The sequence below is a fragment of the Gadus morhua genome, chromosome 10, assembly GCF_902167405.1.
Source record: "Gadus morhua chromosome 10, gadMor3.0, whole genome shotgun sequence".
Taxonomy (NCBI): Eukaryota; Metazoa; Chordata; class Actinopteri; order Gadiformes; family Gadidae; genus Gadus; species Gadus morhua.
The window spans coordinates 16,663,233-16,679,567 of NC_044057.1; the positions used below are offsets into that span (position 1 = coordinate 16,663,233).

General features: G+C 44.2%; 2 protein-coding genes and 1 long non-coding RNA gene across 5 annotated transcripts; 1 reads left to right on the forward strand and 2 right to left on the reverse strand.

Annotated features, from left to right (window-relative positions):
• Positions 1–2,533: 2,533 nt before the first annotated feature.
• On the forward strand, positions 2,534–5,103 carry grxcr1a (glutaredoxin and cysteine rich domain containing 1 a). The gene is made up of 4 exons (XM_030367419.1): positions 2,534–3,227; positions 3,910–4,149; positions 4,266–4,331; positions 4,800–5,103. Exons 1-4 carry the CDS (start codon positions 2,817–2,819, stop codon positions 4,977–4,979), a joined length of 897 nt encoding a protein of 298 aa, XP_030223279.1. The 5' UTR covers positions 2,534–2,816; the 3' UTR covers positions 4,980–5,103.
• Positions 5,104–5,185: 82 nt separating this feature from the next.
• LOC115551848 (uncharacterized) lies at positions 5,186–6,808 on the reverse strand. The gene is made up of 2 exons (XR_003978246.1): positions 6,682–6,808; positions 5,186–6,025 (listed from the first exon to the last, which is right to left on the reverse strand). It is a non-coding gene; the product is annotated as an uncharacterized LOC115551848 (long non-coding RNA).
• A 630-nt stretch (positions 6,809–7,438) lies between these two features.
• On the reverse strand, positions 7,439–15,796 carry slc30a9 (solute carrier family 30 member 9). Of its 3 annotated transcripts, none has more exons than XM_030367413.1 (19): positions 15,520–15,796; positions 14,927–15,073; positions 14,613–14,780; positions 14,337–14,360; positions 14,201–14,248; positions 13,964–14,063; positions 13,354–13,446; positions 13,118–13,200; positions 12,933–12,991; positions 12,502–12,569; positions 11,693–11,851; positions 11,448–11,583; positions 11,185–11,224; positions 11,009–11,080; positions 10,602–10,709; positions 9,799–9,964; positions 9,393–9,522; positions 8,907–9,020; positions 7,439–8,645 (listed from the first exon to the last, which is right to left on the reverse strand). In XM_030367413.1, the coding sequence occupies exons 2-19, from the start codon at positions 15,030–15,032 to the stop codon at positions 8,601–8,603; spliced, it is 1,719 nt and encodes a 572-aa protein (XP_030223273.1). In that variant the 5' UTR covers positions 15,033–15,073; positions 15,520–15,796; the 3' UTR covers positions 7,439–8,600. The 3 variants fall into 3 exon arrangements, with proteins under 3 accessions (XP_030223273.1, XP_030223271.1, XP_030223272.1); XM_030367411.1 differs by having other exon boundaries at positions 12,933–12,994; XM_030367412.1 differs by lacking the exon at positions 15,520–15,796 and adding an exon at positions 15,155–15,179 and having other exon boundaries at positions 12,933–12,994.
• Between the last annotated feature and the right edge of the window lie 539 nt (positions 15,797–16,335).

The following is a 16,335-nucleotide window of genomic DNA, read 5'->3' on the forward strand; positions in this document are numbered from 1 at the left end:
TAGCAGGGAGCCAATGCACAATTCTAGTTAAAAACGAAAAATACATCTATGGCTGCACCCTGGGCATCCCATCCACCCCCTCCACCTTTGTGTCAATGGATCACTCCCTCCCTTTAGTGCTGTTCACTGGGCTGCAATGATTTGGTCATTAAAGGAGAACGATCTTAGCTCCAGCGGTGGAAGGCTGAGTTCTATGGTTGCAGGGATGCGTACTGACGCCCTGCTCTGCTCGTCTCCCTGGCCCCCGAAGGAGTAGCCGAGGGTGGGGGGATTGGGCGGGGCAGCCAGCGAGAGCTGATTCGATTTTAATTCGATTGCAATTGTCTGCCCCCTTGTGGATGCGGGTCTGTAGTCAGAGTGGACCCATTGCTTGAAGGGAAATATTCTACTATTCATGTAATGGGTGCTTGCACCCTAGACAGCTACCCGTGTGTAGACCATCTCTATTTAGACTGCCTGTTTGGAGAAATGCTCTGTAAGGAAAATAGGAATGCAACTACAGTTACACTTTGACTTAAGAATAAAAAATGTCGGCTATACATACCAAAATATAATTTACATATATGCAATGACAATGTATATTATTTGTTATTTGTAAATATATATGCCTATATGTGTTTGTGTGTGTGTGTGTGTGTGTGTGTGTGTGTGTGTGTGTGTGTGTGTGTGTGTGTGTGTGTGTGTGTGTGTGTGTGTGTGTGTGTGTGTGCGTGTGTGCGTGTGTGCGTGCGTGCGTGCGTGCGTGTGTGTGTTTGTGTGTCGGGGGGGAGGGGGGACCATGCTGTACAGTAGAAGCACAGCCAGAGTTATGGCACAGAGGGGAAATCGGAAAGCGCTAACTGGGCCATTATCTATTAAAATGGTTGGTATTTAACGGCAGCCGAGGTACACTACAAAACCACATTAGCTCCTCTATTGGTGCAGAGGTTGGACAGGCGTGGCGTTACAGTACATAGACACCCCCCCTCACCACCAGTGACTCTGCTCTCTGGTGTGTTTAAGGGAGATAAAACAAGAGACCTTGGTTCAGTTCGGCACAGATGGAACGGATGTGTTGAAGAGTGCAAGACAAAACATTCGAAGGCGGCAGTGTATCCTGGCTCTGCATGGTGTTTCAACAAACAAGGAAGGAAAGGCGCCTTGTATTGAATAGTAAGCGTAGGAGACTCCCAGATGCTGCCGATTGTGCCGATCTGCACAGAGAAATGCTGTCAATTTGGAAAAACCCACTCAGCATGAACAAACTCATGAAAATGATGTAATATGATTCAAAGTCATGACGCCTGGGTGTAATTTGCAACGAATCCTGGTATTTGGTGTTATCTCTACATTAGGTAATATAACACAAATAAATGAGTCATAAAATCTAATGATATGAGCCCAATGACACAAAATGTGTCACCTCTCTCCCATCTAAAGCTGGAAATAGATGTTCATGGGCAAATACATAACAAAACAAAAAGTCTTGATCCTGAGACCCGAGAATTGCATTAACATACAGCAGTAATTACTTCTGTGTCGGCCCTCCATAATGGTGTAGATGAAGATGGACTTCTGGAGGGTGTCCATGCCGATCAATGGGACCCAGGACCTTAGCCAAGTTCATAGCAGCCGGGCCTTCCCAGGGGGAATGCCAGGAAACCTTAGTTTGACACATTGGACCACCACATGCCAGGAAACCTTAGCCTGACACATTGGACCACCACCATCGCACTCGTGACTCTATGGTGGGTCTGTCGGCACGAGGCAGAGCGGACAAGGCAACAGGCCGAGGGGGTGGCAGGTGGCGGCATCCCTAAAGGGGCAACAATGCCACTCAGAAGGAGTGGTGTTGTCACCGCCGCGTTGGCTGACGTGTCACATTTCCCGAGTGACCCTTCATCAGCCCTGACAGGGTACTAGATGTGCTGTTGTATAAAAGACTGTTGCTGCTGCTGCTGCTGCTGCTGCTGCTGGCTCTATCGCTTCCTATGGTCTGGTTCCCTTCTGCTGCCGCTGCTGTTGTTGTTGGGACACCCAGTTAACACCTTCCTTCTGTTGGTCCCTTCCCTCCTCCCTCCTTCTCACCTCCCTCCTTCCCACCTTCCTCCTCCCTCCCTCCCTCCCTCCATCCGTCCGTGAACTGTAGAGTATGACCGCAGACTTTGTGTAGTGTGTGTTTTCAATGGCGTCATTGTCTGAAGATCTATCACTATCTCTATAATTAGCTTGAGGACTGTCAGTTATAGATAGATAATGTGTCTATAACAGTTTGCACTTAAACAAAGACACCACACACACACACACACACACACACACACACACACACACACACACACACACACACACACACACACACACACACACACACACACACACACACACACACACACACACACACACACACACACACACACAAATATGTACATATATACATACATACATACGATACACACAGAGGGCTTGAATATCCTGTTAAGCAAAATGTTTGTTTACGTGTTCTTTTAACCCATGTTAGGCCCATTAAAGTTCTTCTGTCAAGCCTGTAGAGAAACCTGTGTAAAAATTCATGAATAATACACAAGCCGCACATGATCAGTTTACCTAAGGTTGGCTTTCTTTGGTTACCATGGCAGAAATGGCATTTATTATTCAACCGGTAACTCTGTGCGGCCAGCTTAGACTCACGGCCATTCTTAGCAGACTTCAAACTGTGAGGATTAAGCACCGGGAAAGTAATCCATGGGCAAGAAATAGTGTGTCTGAGCTTTACACTTGGCTGCGAATGAGAGGCAGGAGAGCTCGGAGCCATGTAATAACCTGGACCCGGCCTCTCGATGGAGGAGACTGCGATCACGTCGGCCGGGGAGAAGCCCCAGAAGCGGGTTCGGTTCCGCGTGGCTTCAGGGAACAGCGGGCGGGTTCTGAAAGAGATGTTCAAGGACGACGGCCCCTCCGACTCTCTGGATTCAGACTGCACCAGCGGCTCCGATGCGGACCGGGCCAGCACCCCGTCCACCAGCGGGGACACGAGCACGTACGGCTCTCTGTGCAGCTCTCTGGGCTCCGAGGTGGACGAAAGCGAGAGCGAGCCGGACGACCTGCTATTGCACGCCGGGGCGCGTAAGGACCGCGTGTTCACAACCAAGAGGGTCAATATAGTCAGTAAGAACGGAACTGTGAGGGGGGTTAAGGACAAAGTGAGCGCGGGTCAAGTCTTGTTTGAGAATCTGTCCGAATCCATTTGTGTGAGTATGTTTGGCGTGAAAGGGCAATGTATATGTGCATATGTGAAATGATGACGTCACTGTTTTCTCTGAACGGTAGGTGTCATGTCAACATTTTCTACTCGACGAAAGGAAAGTAGCAGGTAGTCACATGTATGCAAATAGCGGCGAACAAAAGAGTACAAGGTCACAGGGAAATTAAAGATTGATGACGCATTTGAGTAAGGTGATTCAGGAGGAACTAATCAGGTTAATGAAGTCTTTGCTTTCTAGTATCTCGCTGGGTCAATGTCTGCGAATGGGTCAATGTGTGTGAATAGACCTACAAATGTTAAGGGGGTAGACTGGAAACAGTGAAGTCAATATTAACACGCTGTTGTAGAAGTAGGATTTCTCCTTGAGGGTCTTCTGTTATGGTCTTGTAAAGAAATCAGACTGAAAAGTGATCCAAGTGCAGTAGCTAAGTGAAAGTTTAAGTTATATTTACAGTTGTAATTGCGCAACTATTAAAGTATTTAATTGTTTGTGATAGCATAGCATATCAAAAAATGCACTACTTACACTTGTTTATTATCCTTTTAGTAGGAAAAATTAGTATTTTCTAAAAATGACCCTGTGCCGGTACATTAGAGAGAGTCAAAGAGATTTGATTTTTAAAGATGATCAACATTATTTGATTGAGCTTTTTGAGGCCTTCACACAGCCCCAGCTATTGCTCGAGTTTGGGCGGATCGTGATCTACACCACAAGCTTCCGCGTGGTGAGGACTACCTTCGAGAGATGCGAGTTGGTCCGGAAGATCTTCCAGAACCACAGCGTGAAGTTCCTTGAGAAGAACATCGCCCTGGATATTGACTACGGCAAAGACCTGGAGGAGAGATGCAAGCGTGTGAGGGAGCCCCCCTCGCTCCCAGTCGTGTTCGTCGATGGACACTACCTTGGGGTACGCCCCCCCCCCCCCCTCCCTCTTCTGACCTGGGAGGCTTTTAGGCTCCTGTAGACAGACGTTGTGTTAACCCAATCACTAGTATTGACAATACATTTACATGTATGTTGCAGGGTGCTGAGAAGATACTAGACATGAATGAATCAGGAGAACTTCAAGACCTCTTGACAAAAATTGAGGTAGGCGTGAATCATGTTGAATTTTGCCATCATTTAATAATCTTATTCTGTTGTGTCATTTCTGATGTATCCTGGCATCATGTCATTACTAATGTCAAAATGATCAAGGCCTACTCACTTGTTTGTCCGTTTAGTCTGTATCACTAATGGAATAGAAATGTTCAAATGCATATTGCTATACCCTGTATTTCACACATCAACTTTAACTGGTCACAATATATGCAAATACAATGAATTTTACACCGATTTTAGGGTGCAAATTGATACCAAACGGTTACATTTATTTTGAAACACAATTCCTCGGTATGAATTTCCTCATGTGAAAAATTCATCAGAATCCTATTTATATCACACTATCACACTAAGATTCATACAACATTTATTGGATAAGAGATCATCTAAACGTACAGATACTTCACGTTAGAGAACCCTTGAATCTCTGCTCATCTGTGTCTGTCTGCCCTCCAGAGGGCCCAGCACCACCACCCGTGCCAGAGCTGTGGAGGCTTCGCCTTCATCCCGTGCCCAATGTGCCATGGCAGCAAAATGTCTGTGTTCCGCAACTGCTTCACAGACTCCTTCAAAGCCCTCAAGTGCACTTCCTGCAATGAGAATGGGCTCCAGCCTTGTCCCAGCTGCAGCAAATGAGGACACAAAGGCCCTGACCAAGAACCTTGCAAAGGAACGCACATAACTGCTCACACAAACGTTCGTAAAAATCGTTTTCAATAATGTGTTTTGTAAAGAAAAAAAATATTGTGATCCCTCTTCATTTTTTCTATTTTTCTATTTCTATTCCTCTCAATGATAAATGAATGTTCAAATGCTTAAATTCTTCAATCAGGATATTTTTAATTTTTTATGACATACATATCAAAGATCACATAGATCCATTGAGAACAAAGTCCTTCACAGAGGATTAGTTCTCTGCAGAAAATAACCAAATGCAGAACTAGACTACTAACCAAATACTCACAAATACATGAATACTGGTGAACTTGATCTTGTTACATAATTAGAGTGGAGATTCCGCATTAAGCATTCCTTCATCAATAATCCTTCCCCGGACAGCACTAAGAAACAGAACTGGCAGTACAGACTGACAGGACAGTGAAAGTAAGCAGCTCAGTTTGCAGTCTGGTCAAATCGCTGAACTGGGCCTCTAAGTGACCGCCTGCTTAAGGCGGTTAAGACATTTAAGAGAATACTAGAGACGAAGAGACAAAGAAAATATCTCTGGCAGTCTAAGAATGCCCTGTGCCAAGTATTCACTGTTTACAAACGTTATATGCACTTGTGTACCTTTCACACATAGCTACTTTCCCTAAAGATGCATGTTTTTCAAATTTCATACGCCTTTTTTTTTTTTACATAGTATACATTTTTATACATGTAACTAATTTCCCCCCTTGTAAGCAGCACACTGATAAAAAAAGGTTAATCATACAATTAATCATTAATAGGTATTTCAATTGGTTGACCTCCATCCAAGGGGTCAGGGGCAGTGGGCCCGAGGGGAGAGGGGCGCTCGACGCTGTCATAGCCCTGTACAATGCTGCTTGAACAACTCGACAAGGCAGCACTGTAAAGAGGCTAAAAGCGTAGAGCAAAAGACATGTCCGCCATCGAGCTTTCACTCCTCCATCAAGCGTTGCCTCGGTCGGTTGTTCTTGCAGACGTCAGCCCACCCGCACCTGTGATTGAAACAACGACCAGAAATTAAAACGACGTCATGGGTATCAAGGCTATGTATGCAAAAGGTCCTGAGTGTCAAAGTCCCATGCCAATTCGCAGGCGCAATCGCTGTCGATGGGTGGAGGTGAGGATGGGTGAGGGTGGGTGGGGGAGTGTTGATTGTTGGTAGCCATCGTGGCCTTGTGATATGTGGGAGATATTCAAACCGTGGTGGACCACTGCTGCTGCTCCCCCAACTGGGGTTTAACGGGGAAGCGTAAACCAAATATATATTTGCATGTACAAATTCCCCCCTTTTAAAAAACAAAAAATGCTACGTAAACGTATTTAGATCGATACGAGAGATTTTTAAAAATTAAAACCACAAATCGCAATGGAAAGACGGTTAGCCTACAGAACATGATGGAGATAGATACTGTGGTCGGTCATTCTCCCATTTTTTGAAGCCCCGAGAGGACGCTACACGGTTATTTACACCGGGAGCATGTTGATCCTCAACGGCACAATGCATGACCTGGAGACGGGGGAAAGACATGGAGGAAAACGAAAAATGGGCAGTGGCACGGGCACAATTGACTTGGGAATGGTATGACGAGACATGACACCGAGATGTGCGGCAACACCCAAATGGTAGACAACATTTAATGGTTAAAACCTGCAAACGACGGGGTTCCTTTTTATCTCTCCGTGCTCCGGTGTCCGGTTGAAATTCTACGGTGGTTCGATGAGATTAGGTATGGTCCAGCAGCGGTGTTGTCTGTGCGCAATGTTATCAACGGTCAGTCAATGCGCAGACTGGTTAAAAATGACTGCTTTTTTTTTATTGACGTCAGCGTAGGCTACTCCGCTCCTCGCCTCCTCCACCCTACAAGGGCTCCATCTAACGGGCTTTGCCTCACAGCATCCCTGCCCGCACATCATCCCTGCCCGCACATCAAACAGCCATACTAACTGCATTGGTGCTTCTTTATAAATGTTTAAATTCATTATTGAATTAAATCAGCACTTGATGACCTTGAAATGATTTATGATTTGATCAATTTGGAATTAGAAATTTGCCCTCTCCCGAATGCTACCTTTGCACCTGTTAAATAAATATTGTATATCAAAAAAAAAGAACCCCACAAGAAAATAATCAAAGCAAATCATTTTAATAAATTAACTGAAATGTGTTCAAAGAACTTCAGCATTACATGGTCTAACATTAGGGAAATATTACATAATCAGTTAACATCTGAAAATATATTGACAGGTGGTTATATCTGTATAACCACCTGGCCAACCAGCTCTTGGTCTGCGGCGTGGGCTGTTGAAACAAGCCTCATTCACAGAACATCACCCACTGCATTCTCCAAAGACCAGTCTGTGACTCAGTGCAGACAATTAACGTCAGACTCAAAGTACATCGGATGTCGGGTTCGGCAAGTCAAAATATGATTTATTGTCCATCGGTTAACCCATGTCCATAATGTACACCACCACACACCTCCCTCCAAATGAAATCATAGATAAAATATAAACTGTAGCGGACCCTTATTTACAGGTGAAACCGGGCGTCACTGCGTTGGCTCAGTCTGGAAGAGGGCCATCCAGTGGAACTCTTTGGAACAATACAATCGAGTCATACAATGACAGCCTGCCACCCCTTGCATTAGATGCGTATGCTGCAGCAGCGGTTAGTCTTCCAGAAGATGCATAAGCAGAAAATGGGAGGGGAGGGGGGGAGGGGTTGGTGAATAATATCTTGCTAACAAGCAGTTAAGAGATTTTTGAGCATAGGTCCAAAGTATGGACACAAGTTCACATTTGCATTATTTTTCGTTATCCTTTTTCAAGTGCGTCTTCCTTAGTATGCTCTTAGACTTAGGCTCTTAGAAATGTGAGAGTGATCTTAAGTGCTGCTCCTGGGTTCTCAAATCATTTGCGTACCAGTTTCTGTGTTGTGGTTCATCCACTCAGTACATTGACTATAAAGTAATATAATAGTCATTAGTCTCTTATTTATATGGTTAATCACAATTGTTCCTTTGTACTAATAATAAACCTACAGTAGCCTTATCTATGTATACAACATGTATATTATTAAAGAAAAAGAAGCACTAATGTTATTTGCAGTTTGAAAATGTCAAACCTTCAACCCAATTCAAACACATTCATGTCGGAACGGGAACACACGTCGAGATACAAACGTGAAACAGCTCTACGAGAAGTCGAAAAGATGGAAAAGTCAAGGAAAAGACTGGTTAAGACTGGTTCGACATACGCACACACACACAGAGACAGGAACACCCCAAGCACATCTGCATGATCAAGTACCACTAACCGATGGCAAAGTTGGACATACACACAACACTTTCCAAGGACTGCTGACTGGCCATAGCACTACACTGCAGTAAGGCTGGGTGAGGGGTAAGCTGTGGGAGGCTAAGCTGTAAGGGTCAATGGCAGGATAAAAAAGGGTGGCAGCTTTGCGGGGTGGCAAGGGGAATGGCCCTGCTTCTCGTCTGCTTGTTCCAACAGCAGGGGGACGTGGCCTCGGTCAAAGCCGTTCCTTTAGCGGAGCTCCACTTGACGTTACAGGATCTCCAGGTCCACGTGGCGAACCTCCGGGTTACGTTGCTGCATGGGAGCACGATGAATAAGGCCAAAAATCACTATAAGCATTTATTAAAGCACATTTGTGAGGATAGTTACATTAGGTCAACGTTATTGGGTCGTCTCCTTTCCAAAATGCTGGATTACTTACTTACAAATTCTATGAGATATTCAAAGCTGATGGAGAGCTAATGGGACACATGTCCCTGCCTGCTTGGCGATGATAAGACTAAAAAGGGGCTATCAGGGTGAATGAAAGAGTAAAATGGAGGTCCGGTTCTGCACCTTGAGCTCCTTCTCCAAGCGGTCCACCTCCGCCCCTAGGGTGTCGATGATGTTCTCCCCGTGCTTCAGCATGAAGTTCTCCAGGTCCTCCGAGGTCTTCACCAGCTGGATTTCCTACAGACACCCAACAGACCAATGTAAATCGTAGGCTCACATGGCGCTCTGAAACAGGTGCCAATATCCATATGCATTAAGGTTGGATATTTTGTTTATAATACATATAATGTGTATACATAAATATGTGCACATTTATTGGCAGTTTGAATGGTTCTTGTAACATCATTATTATGTTTTTGTCAAATCCTGGACTTAGTTATACCAGTCACCCATGGGGAAACACTGGTATCATCAACTTTTTTAATTGTTTTTGTTGTTGTTTATGTATGTGTTGCTATATGTATTTGTATGTGCTTAATGGATCACGAGTCTTTCAAATAAATTTACTAATAAATACATGTATGGAAAGTAGGTGGGTCGCTGACTTACGTTGAGAATCTGATCGATGTCCTGCTTCTCCAGGTACGACCGCGTCACCACCCTGCCGTCAAAGTCTACCTCCGCCTTGAAGCGCACCTTGCTGAGGCCCAGGTCAGTGGCCTTCACGTCGTGGATGGCCCTGGGGAGAGGAAAAACAAACATAGGCCTTTCGAGTCCACGTTGCTAGATCCTGTAATAAGATTCAACCTTAACAAAGTGACAGCCGCTCCTGTCACTTTGAACACGCACACATTTTTTAAAACCTTGAGTCAGTCTATTTTGGGTACTGAAGGTGAAAGTTATAAAGGCCCACCACACAACACAGTCATTGTTTATGGATGTATATTTGTGTGTTTGCTGTGCGTACATGTGTGTGTGTACCTGTGTGTGTGTACGTGTAGATGTTTGTGTCTACCTGACAGCCGGGTCGTTCTCCAAGAACTCGGTGAGTTTCTGCACGTGCTCAGCCTGTATGGATCGTCCAATCAGGGCCTCCGTGTTGGTGTAGATGAGGAAGGCTGAGACGGCCCCAAGCAGGGTGCCCACCCCCAGGGACCCCAGGCTGTCGTAGTAGGGGTTACCTGGATGGAAGAATTATGAGGTGGAAATGACAAAGCGTTGGAGGGATGACTAAAATTAAATAAAAACATATTTTGGAACAACCATCTCATAGAGGCTGCTATGTCTGTCGGGACAGATGCAAAATAATGTTCAAGAATTTACGAGAGAAAATACTTTCGTTCTATACAAAGCGAGTGGAAAATACAGGCCCTGTAAAATCGCGCTCCATGTGCCCCGTTACACAATGTGACTTAAAAAGGTCCCATGACATGCCACCAGGTGTGGTTTGATTAGCCGTTACAAGCCGTTTTAGAAATCTGCCCCTTATGACATCACAGGTGGGCTTGTCCACCTAGATGTGTGACGGATAGATGAGCAACGTTTGCTACAGTCCACTCGGTAGGCTGGTAGACTGATCTATCCAGCACACATCTTGGTGGACACGCCCACCTGTGATGTCATAGGGCCAGATTACCAAAACGGCTTGCAACGGCTAAACACACCAGACCTGTTGGTCTATCATGGGACCTTTTATTTAGTTTTCAGGGTGCACTATAAAAATATTAACTGATCTTGGGGCCGTGTGCTTGAGGTAACTATTCAGAAAGACACAGTCAACAGCTGATTGGTCTTCAGGCCGAGTGTGCCTTGACGTACCCGTGAGGGAGGTGAGCCCCATGCAGCTTGCGGCCATAATGACCCCCAGAACAGCAGCAGCATCCTCCAGCAGCACCACGTTGGTGCTGGGGTCTCGACTCTGCATCACTACACACACACACACACACACACACACACACACACACACACACACACACACACACACACACACACACACACACACACACACACACACACACACACACACACACACACACACACACACACACACACCAGAGTGAGCTTCTGGTCTCTTACTAAAAAGTCTGCAGAACTTCAAGAAGCTGTCATTTGCTTAATAAATATAAAAACACAAGCATATTATGGTATGTGTAGTAAGGAATAAGCCTTCCCACATGAGAAATGACAAGAGTACAAACATAAATTGTTGATATAAAAATGTGTACCGTATTCATAAAATGAGATTCCATGTTCACGGGCACTCTTCTTTATTTCATTGATGGCAACTAGTAATGTAGCTGAAAAATAGGGTTAGGGTTAACGACAGAACAGTTGGGTGAGTATAAACTAAATAGCTTAAAAAGATATGGGGAGAAATGCTAGATTCACTATGAAACCTTACCTCCTTCGGAGACCAATGAGCCAGCCAAGATACAGTAGGCCTTTAAGAAAGAAATAAGGAGTCATTAATATGAACATTCTATATTAATACATTTAGAAGACTCTTTAATCCAAAACAAACCTATGAATTGAGACAGATTGAATCACAAGCAGGTAGGGGCATCTTGCACGAAGATGCGACAGGTTAGGCTCTCGACATTGGGGATCAAGAACTTAACTGCCGTCTTGCCGTGATACAGACATGAGGATAACAGAGCCACTCACCCACAAAAGGGACTCCATCTGCTGTGGATGAAGCAGTCCCATGATGCCGTGGTACCAGGAGAGACCGGCTCCCATCATGAAGATGCCCACTCCACTGATGAGGGAGGCAATGTACCGCATGTTGGAGAAGCCATACCTAAAGACAGGAACACACACACACAAGTTTTGAGTATCTGACCTAATTGAAGGATCAGAGAGTAGCCCCTAAGACGTGTTTCTCCTAATGAAAGTTTGTCTGAACCTACGGATGCACGGCGTCAGGGTTGCGGACCGACTGGCTGATCCCCAGGGCCAGCAGGGCCTGGTTGCAGGTGTCGGCCAAGGAGTGTATGGCTTCAGAGAACATGCTGGCAGACCCAGTGTACACCCATGCCAGGAGCTTGAAGAAGAAGTTCAGCCCATTGCTGTGGACAAGAGACAGGAGGTTTTAAAGGTTTGAATGGGATAGTTTGTAGAGCCCTACCAAGCGGGTCAGGTTAACTGGGAACGGTGTACTTTTGTGCTGTTAAGGCTCTTGCTGCATAACTTGAATATACACTGGTTAATTACACTTGCATATCCACGAGTAGGCAGATTGAGACCCTTTAATCTGTCTACCAGGATTGCTCATTTGTTCAACATTTTATGAAGCAAAATGTGGTCGTAGTACAACTATTTCAATGCTCCAGGCTTGAATAAATCTTGAGATTTTGGTCTGTCAAGTCTGTGTCTACCTGATGTCTTGCATTAGACACCAACTAGACATGTGCAGTCAAACACGTGACTGCACATGCTTCCTAACTCAATCATCCTAATCTAAGCAGCCACGGACACTCATCATGTGAGATCCGCCCTACACATTCTTGAACCCTAACCCTTCCATTTAGCCTACTAATTTAGTTTATGATACGAGTCTGCTCATTTTGTTCAATTGTCACTGGCGTGGTGATATTACTTCAGCTTTTGGTACTCTTGATTAGACAAATGGGACAATAGTATACTGTTTCTCACTATAAACACACACCATTTTCTTAGATTTTATATGGAAAACGCACCCATGGACCTAACAACTTACATGCAAATAGCGACCATAACCACTTTCCCTGGACCTTGTAGAAACGTGGCCCTCACGTTTGATCTAGGCTATAATTAAAAGAAAGGAAGAAGAAAAAGCAAGCGTTTAAAAGGTTGCATATTGGAAATTAACATCAATTTTATGTCATTCTGTATTGCCAGAGAATGCTAGAAAAACATGCAAGTGAACATGCTGGTAAAGCGCAGGGCTGTATAGTGAAGAGCAGTACTGGAAAACAGTAGGCTATTGTCATGTAGATAGACAGACTGTCCAAACAAGACACAATGGGGGGGAAAGGTTGGGTGGACACCATGGAAGCTCTCTGGGAACCATGACGAGGCAATCAAAACAAGTTGGTTCTGGGATTTACTAGTGATCCGATGCGGGGGGAGATCAAAAGGAAACGTGGTTGGCAACATCTATGCGCTCACCTTAGTGTTTCCCCAGAAGTCTTTATATTCTTTCAGCAACTGCTGATTTCGATAAATATCTGCTGGAAACAAGTCTCATTGTAAAGGTCTATGTAATTCAAGGTGGAGAAATAGAAAAAGTATGTAAAGAATGTAGAAATGGATTCATAATTTGTCCTTCTATTAGTTGACAGGGAGACACATACTTTCTTGGTATTCCTGCTCAACCACTTTCCTGAGTTTCCTCTCTCTGGCCAGAGCTTCAGGACTTCCCCATACATCAAGTGCTCTGGGAAAAACAATCAAATGTAATGTAAATAACATACATGTGCAATAACGGTATGCATTCTGGTCTGAGCTAGAATGATGAGTTGAGGAAATAGGTGGGTTGAGCATTACAAAAGGGAGAAGTGACTACAATGAGAGCAGTGTGTCTACTAACTTTGCTTCGACATCAGAGCGCAGGAAGACCGTAAAAGCCTCCGTGTCATCGTGCGGGCTCCGCCTCCTAATCTTCCGCAACTGCTCAAGGTCACTATAGGAGAAAACGAGAATTAATGCACTCAATTAAAAGAGAAAGTTAACCCTCTGTTTCAGCTGGAATTCAAACACTGAGATTCAAAGTAAACACGTCGCTGCCGCTGTCCATTGATCGTGACATAGATTACTATGTTTATGATCATACAAGACTAATTACCAGGTTTAATTGGGTTAATTTGCTCTTGAAGAACAGGATCAATGGCCGCGTTAGAGCAGCGCTCCGATACAATGCTAGTTAGTTAATCACTGCGGCGAGTTCACTCATTAACTAAATCAAAACTGTATCATAGCTTCAGTATGCCACCATTTCCTGTTGGGAGTCGAATTCAGCGCATTGAATACACAAAATCTAATACAGGGAATTGCACAGCAATATCTCAAGCAAGGAATAGCGTTTATGAACACAGTTTTAATGCTTTGTTATTGATGCCCTGCGATTGATTTATAAATTCACGATAAATGTGTGTTTGATTGAATGAAAGACTTTGATGGTTTTGGTCAACAGGACTAACCTGGGCTTGAGACAGAATTCATTCATGGCTCTCACCGCCGTGATGAAGTTGTTCTGCGTGTACTTGGATCCATACTCGCGTTTTTTCAGGACAGCTCGTACTGCACACCGACAGGACCATTTTCCTCAATGCATTGCTGTATGAATTTCACTCAGACATCGGGCGAGTCAGACTGCAACTACTGGACCCCGATAATGTTGAGGATAGAAAAACGCTTCATCTAGTGTTCAAACTTACCTCTGACCTGTATCGTCTCCGTTTTAGTCAACCCCAGGAGTGTTGCACCTGAAGAAGGAAAACAAATATAATTCATACATTTAATTCAAACCAATAAATAAATGTAAAATCCAGATATGATAAAAGGCAAACTTACCTGGGGTGGTTGCTGCTGTTGGGGCTGATGAGCATTAGAACAAATATGTCAGCAGTCCAGAACGAGGGACATTCTTATATAGATGCAATATATTCCTCAATAAGGTTTTGAGAGAAATGACCAACAGAGCAGTCTTTGATTGACTGAGTAAACACATTGTTTGTAAGACCTTATAATAAGAAATATAATTACCATATTAAAGAGCAATCATATCAAATTGTTATACACACTTATGACCAAACTGTTAAGTATTGTTAATAAAAAGCAAGGTCTTACCAGACAGCACCTTCTCTGTGCTTGGAACATTGACCGACACTGGTTTAGGAGGCCCATCCTTACTGTCACCAGAGGTACAGTAGTAGTGTAGCTGGCCTAGACATGGAGATGCTACACGCCAGGCTGGCAGGCGAAACCATACGTTGGGCAGGCCTCCCCCTTGCCAACCTGTTGAGGCGATACAAGTTAAAACGACCCGGTGTTGTCCATTGGCAGAGTTGCCAGCCACGCAGGTTAGAGACTAGTAACATGGTGAATGAATGACAAGTGTATAGACTAACGTTAGATGCGGATTAAGTCATATAGAGCCCCACCAGACAGCTGCGGAGTCCTCGGTAATCGGTGTGACAGAGACGCTCTGTGCTGCAAAGAGACCCTGCAGAAAACATACCATGGTCGCTTTACCAGGATCGGGATCATCCTCGCTCCTGCGGGGGTTGGTAGAGTGGTGAGGGGGTTGTCTGAAAGGAAAACACTCCGTGAATTTCTGGCGAGCAGTTAATAGCTAGGTAAAGAGACAACCAAGGTAACTGTTAACCTACAACGTCACAGAACCCTTGCAGAATGATATCCCAGTCCACTGAAGAGGGATACCATCAAGTACGTCACTTGTCAACATGAAAACGTATCAATAAATACGTACATTGATTCAAAAGTTAACCGTTTGACTATCATATGATTGAGAAAGTTTCCTTGAAGAAACACATCATATTATTTGCCGGCTACTGGCCAGAACATACGGCTGCTAACCCTAGCCTGCTAGCTAGCTACAGATCCAGAAAGTTAGCTAGCACAATTGGATCACATTAGCCAGTCGTAGTAGCTGACGATCATATAGTTACTCTAAAGATAGCTCAACCTCATGGCTGTAGGTTCAATTTTGACTTGAGTCATTCCAGATGCTCACCTTCTTATGGAAGTGTTTGTTCCGCATAATCCAAGCCCATTCTGAAGTACTGGCAAAAGTGATAGCAGCGCCACTGTGCGTGGACGTCAGTGCACTGAAAAACAATTGCAAGTGACAACCACTGCGAGAACTTGGAGAAACGTCATTAAAACAACCGAGTCATATGTTACATGGTATCGCGATAGCACAATAAATGTAATGTACAGCAAGGTCATTTCATTGAACAATTTAAACCTCCATTTCCCTTCGCACGAAACCTCGAGTGATTTAGTATGAAGGAATACAATAGGAAGATATAATTGTATCAATTGAATCAGTAATGTTGTATGTGCGTTTTTATTAATTTTGTCTGATCCCGTAATCACCGTTTAAAGAGACGAGCGTGTCCATGATTTTTTATTCATTAATTTACGATTCTTGATCACGGTGATCAATGAAGCATTGAATCTACCAATAATAGGCTACGTATTGTTACGAATTCGTGTGAGCCTGCAGTGTACGCGCGTGTGTGTGTGCATGTGTGAGTGTCTTTGAGTGACAAACTGTTGCTTGGAAGATCTATGAGTTGAGTTAAATTATGGTTCAAAAGTAGAGGGACCTATGCTGGTTCGGGCGACCACCACAAGGGAGCAGCGGTAGGCAATTATGCCACACGAAGCTAAAAGTGAAATGCTCGTTTTGCAAAACATATAGCCAAATGTTGTTAGTGTCATCAAATATAACATAAATTAAAAAACAATGATGTTGATTGAAAAGACCGTAATGCTAAAATTGCTGTTTCAAATGGAGTTGTTTTGTTGTGTTTAGTATGCGCTT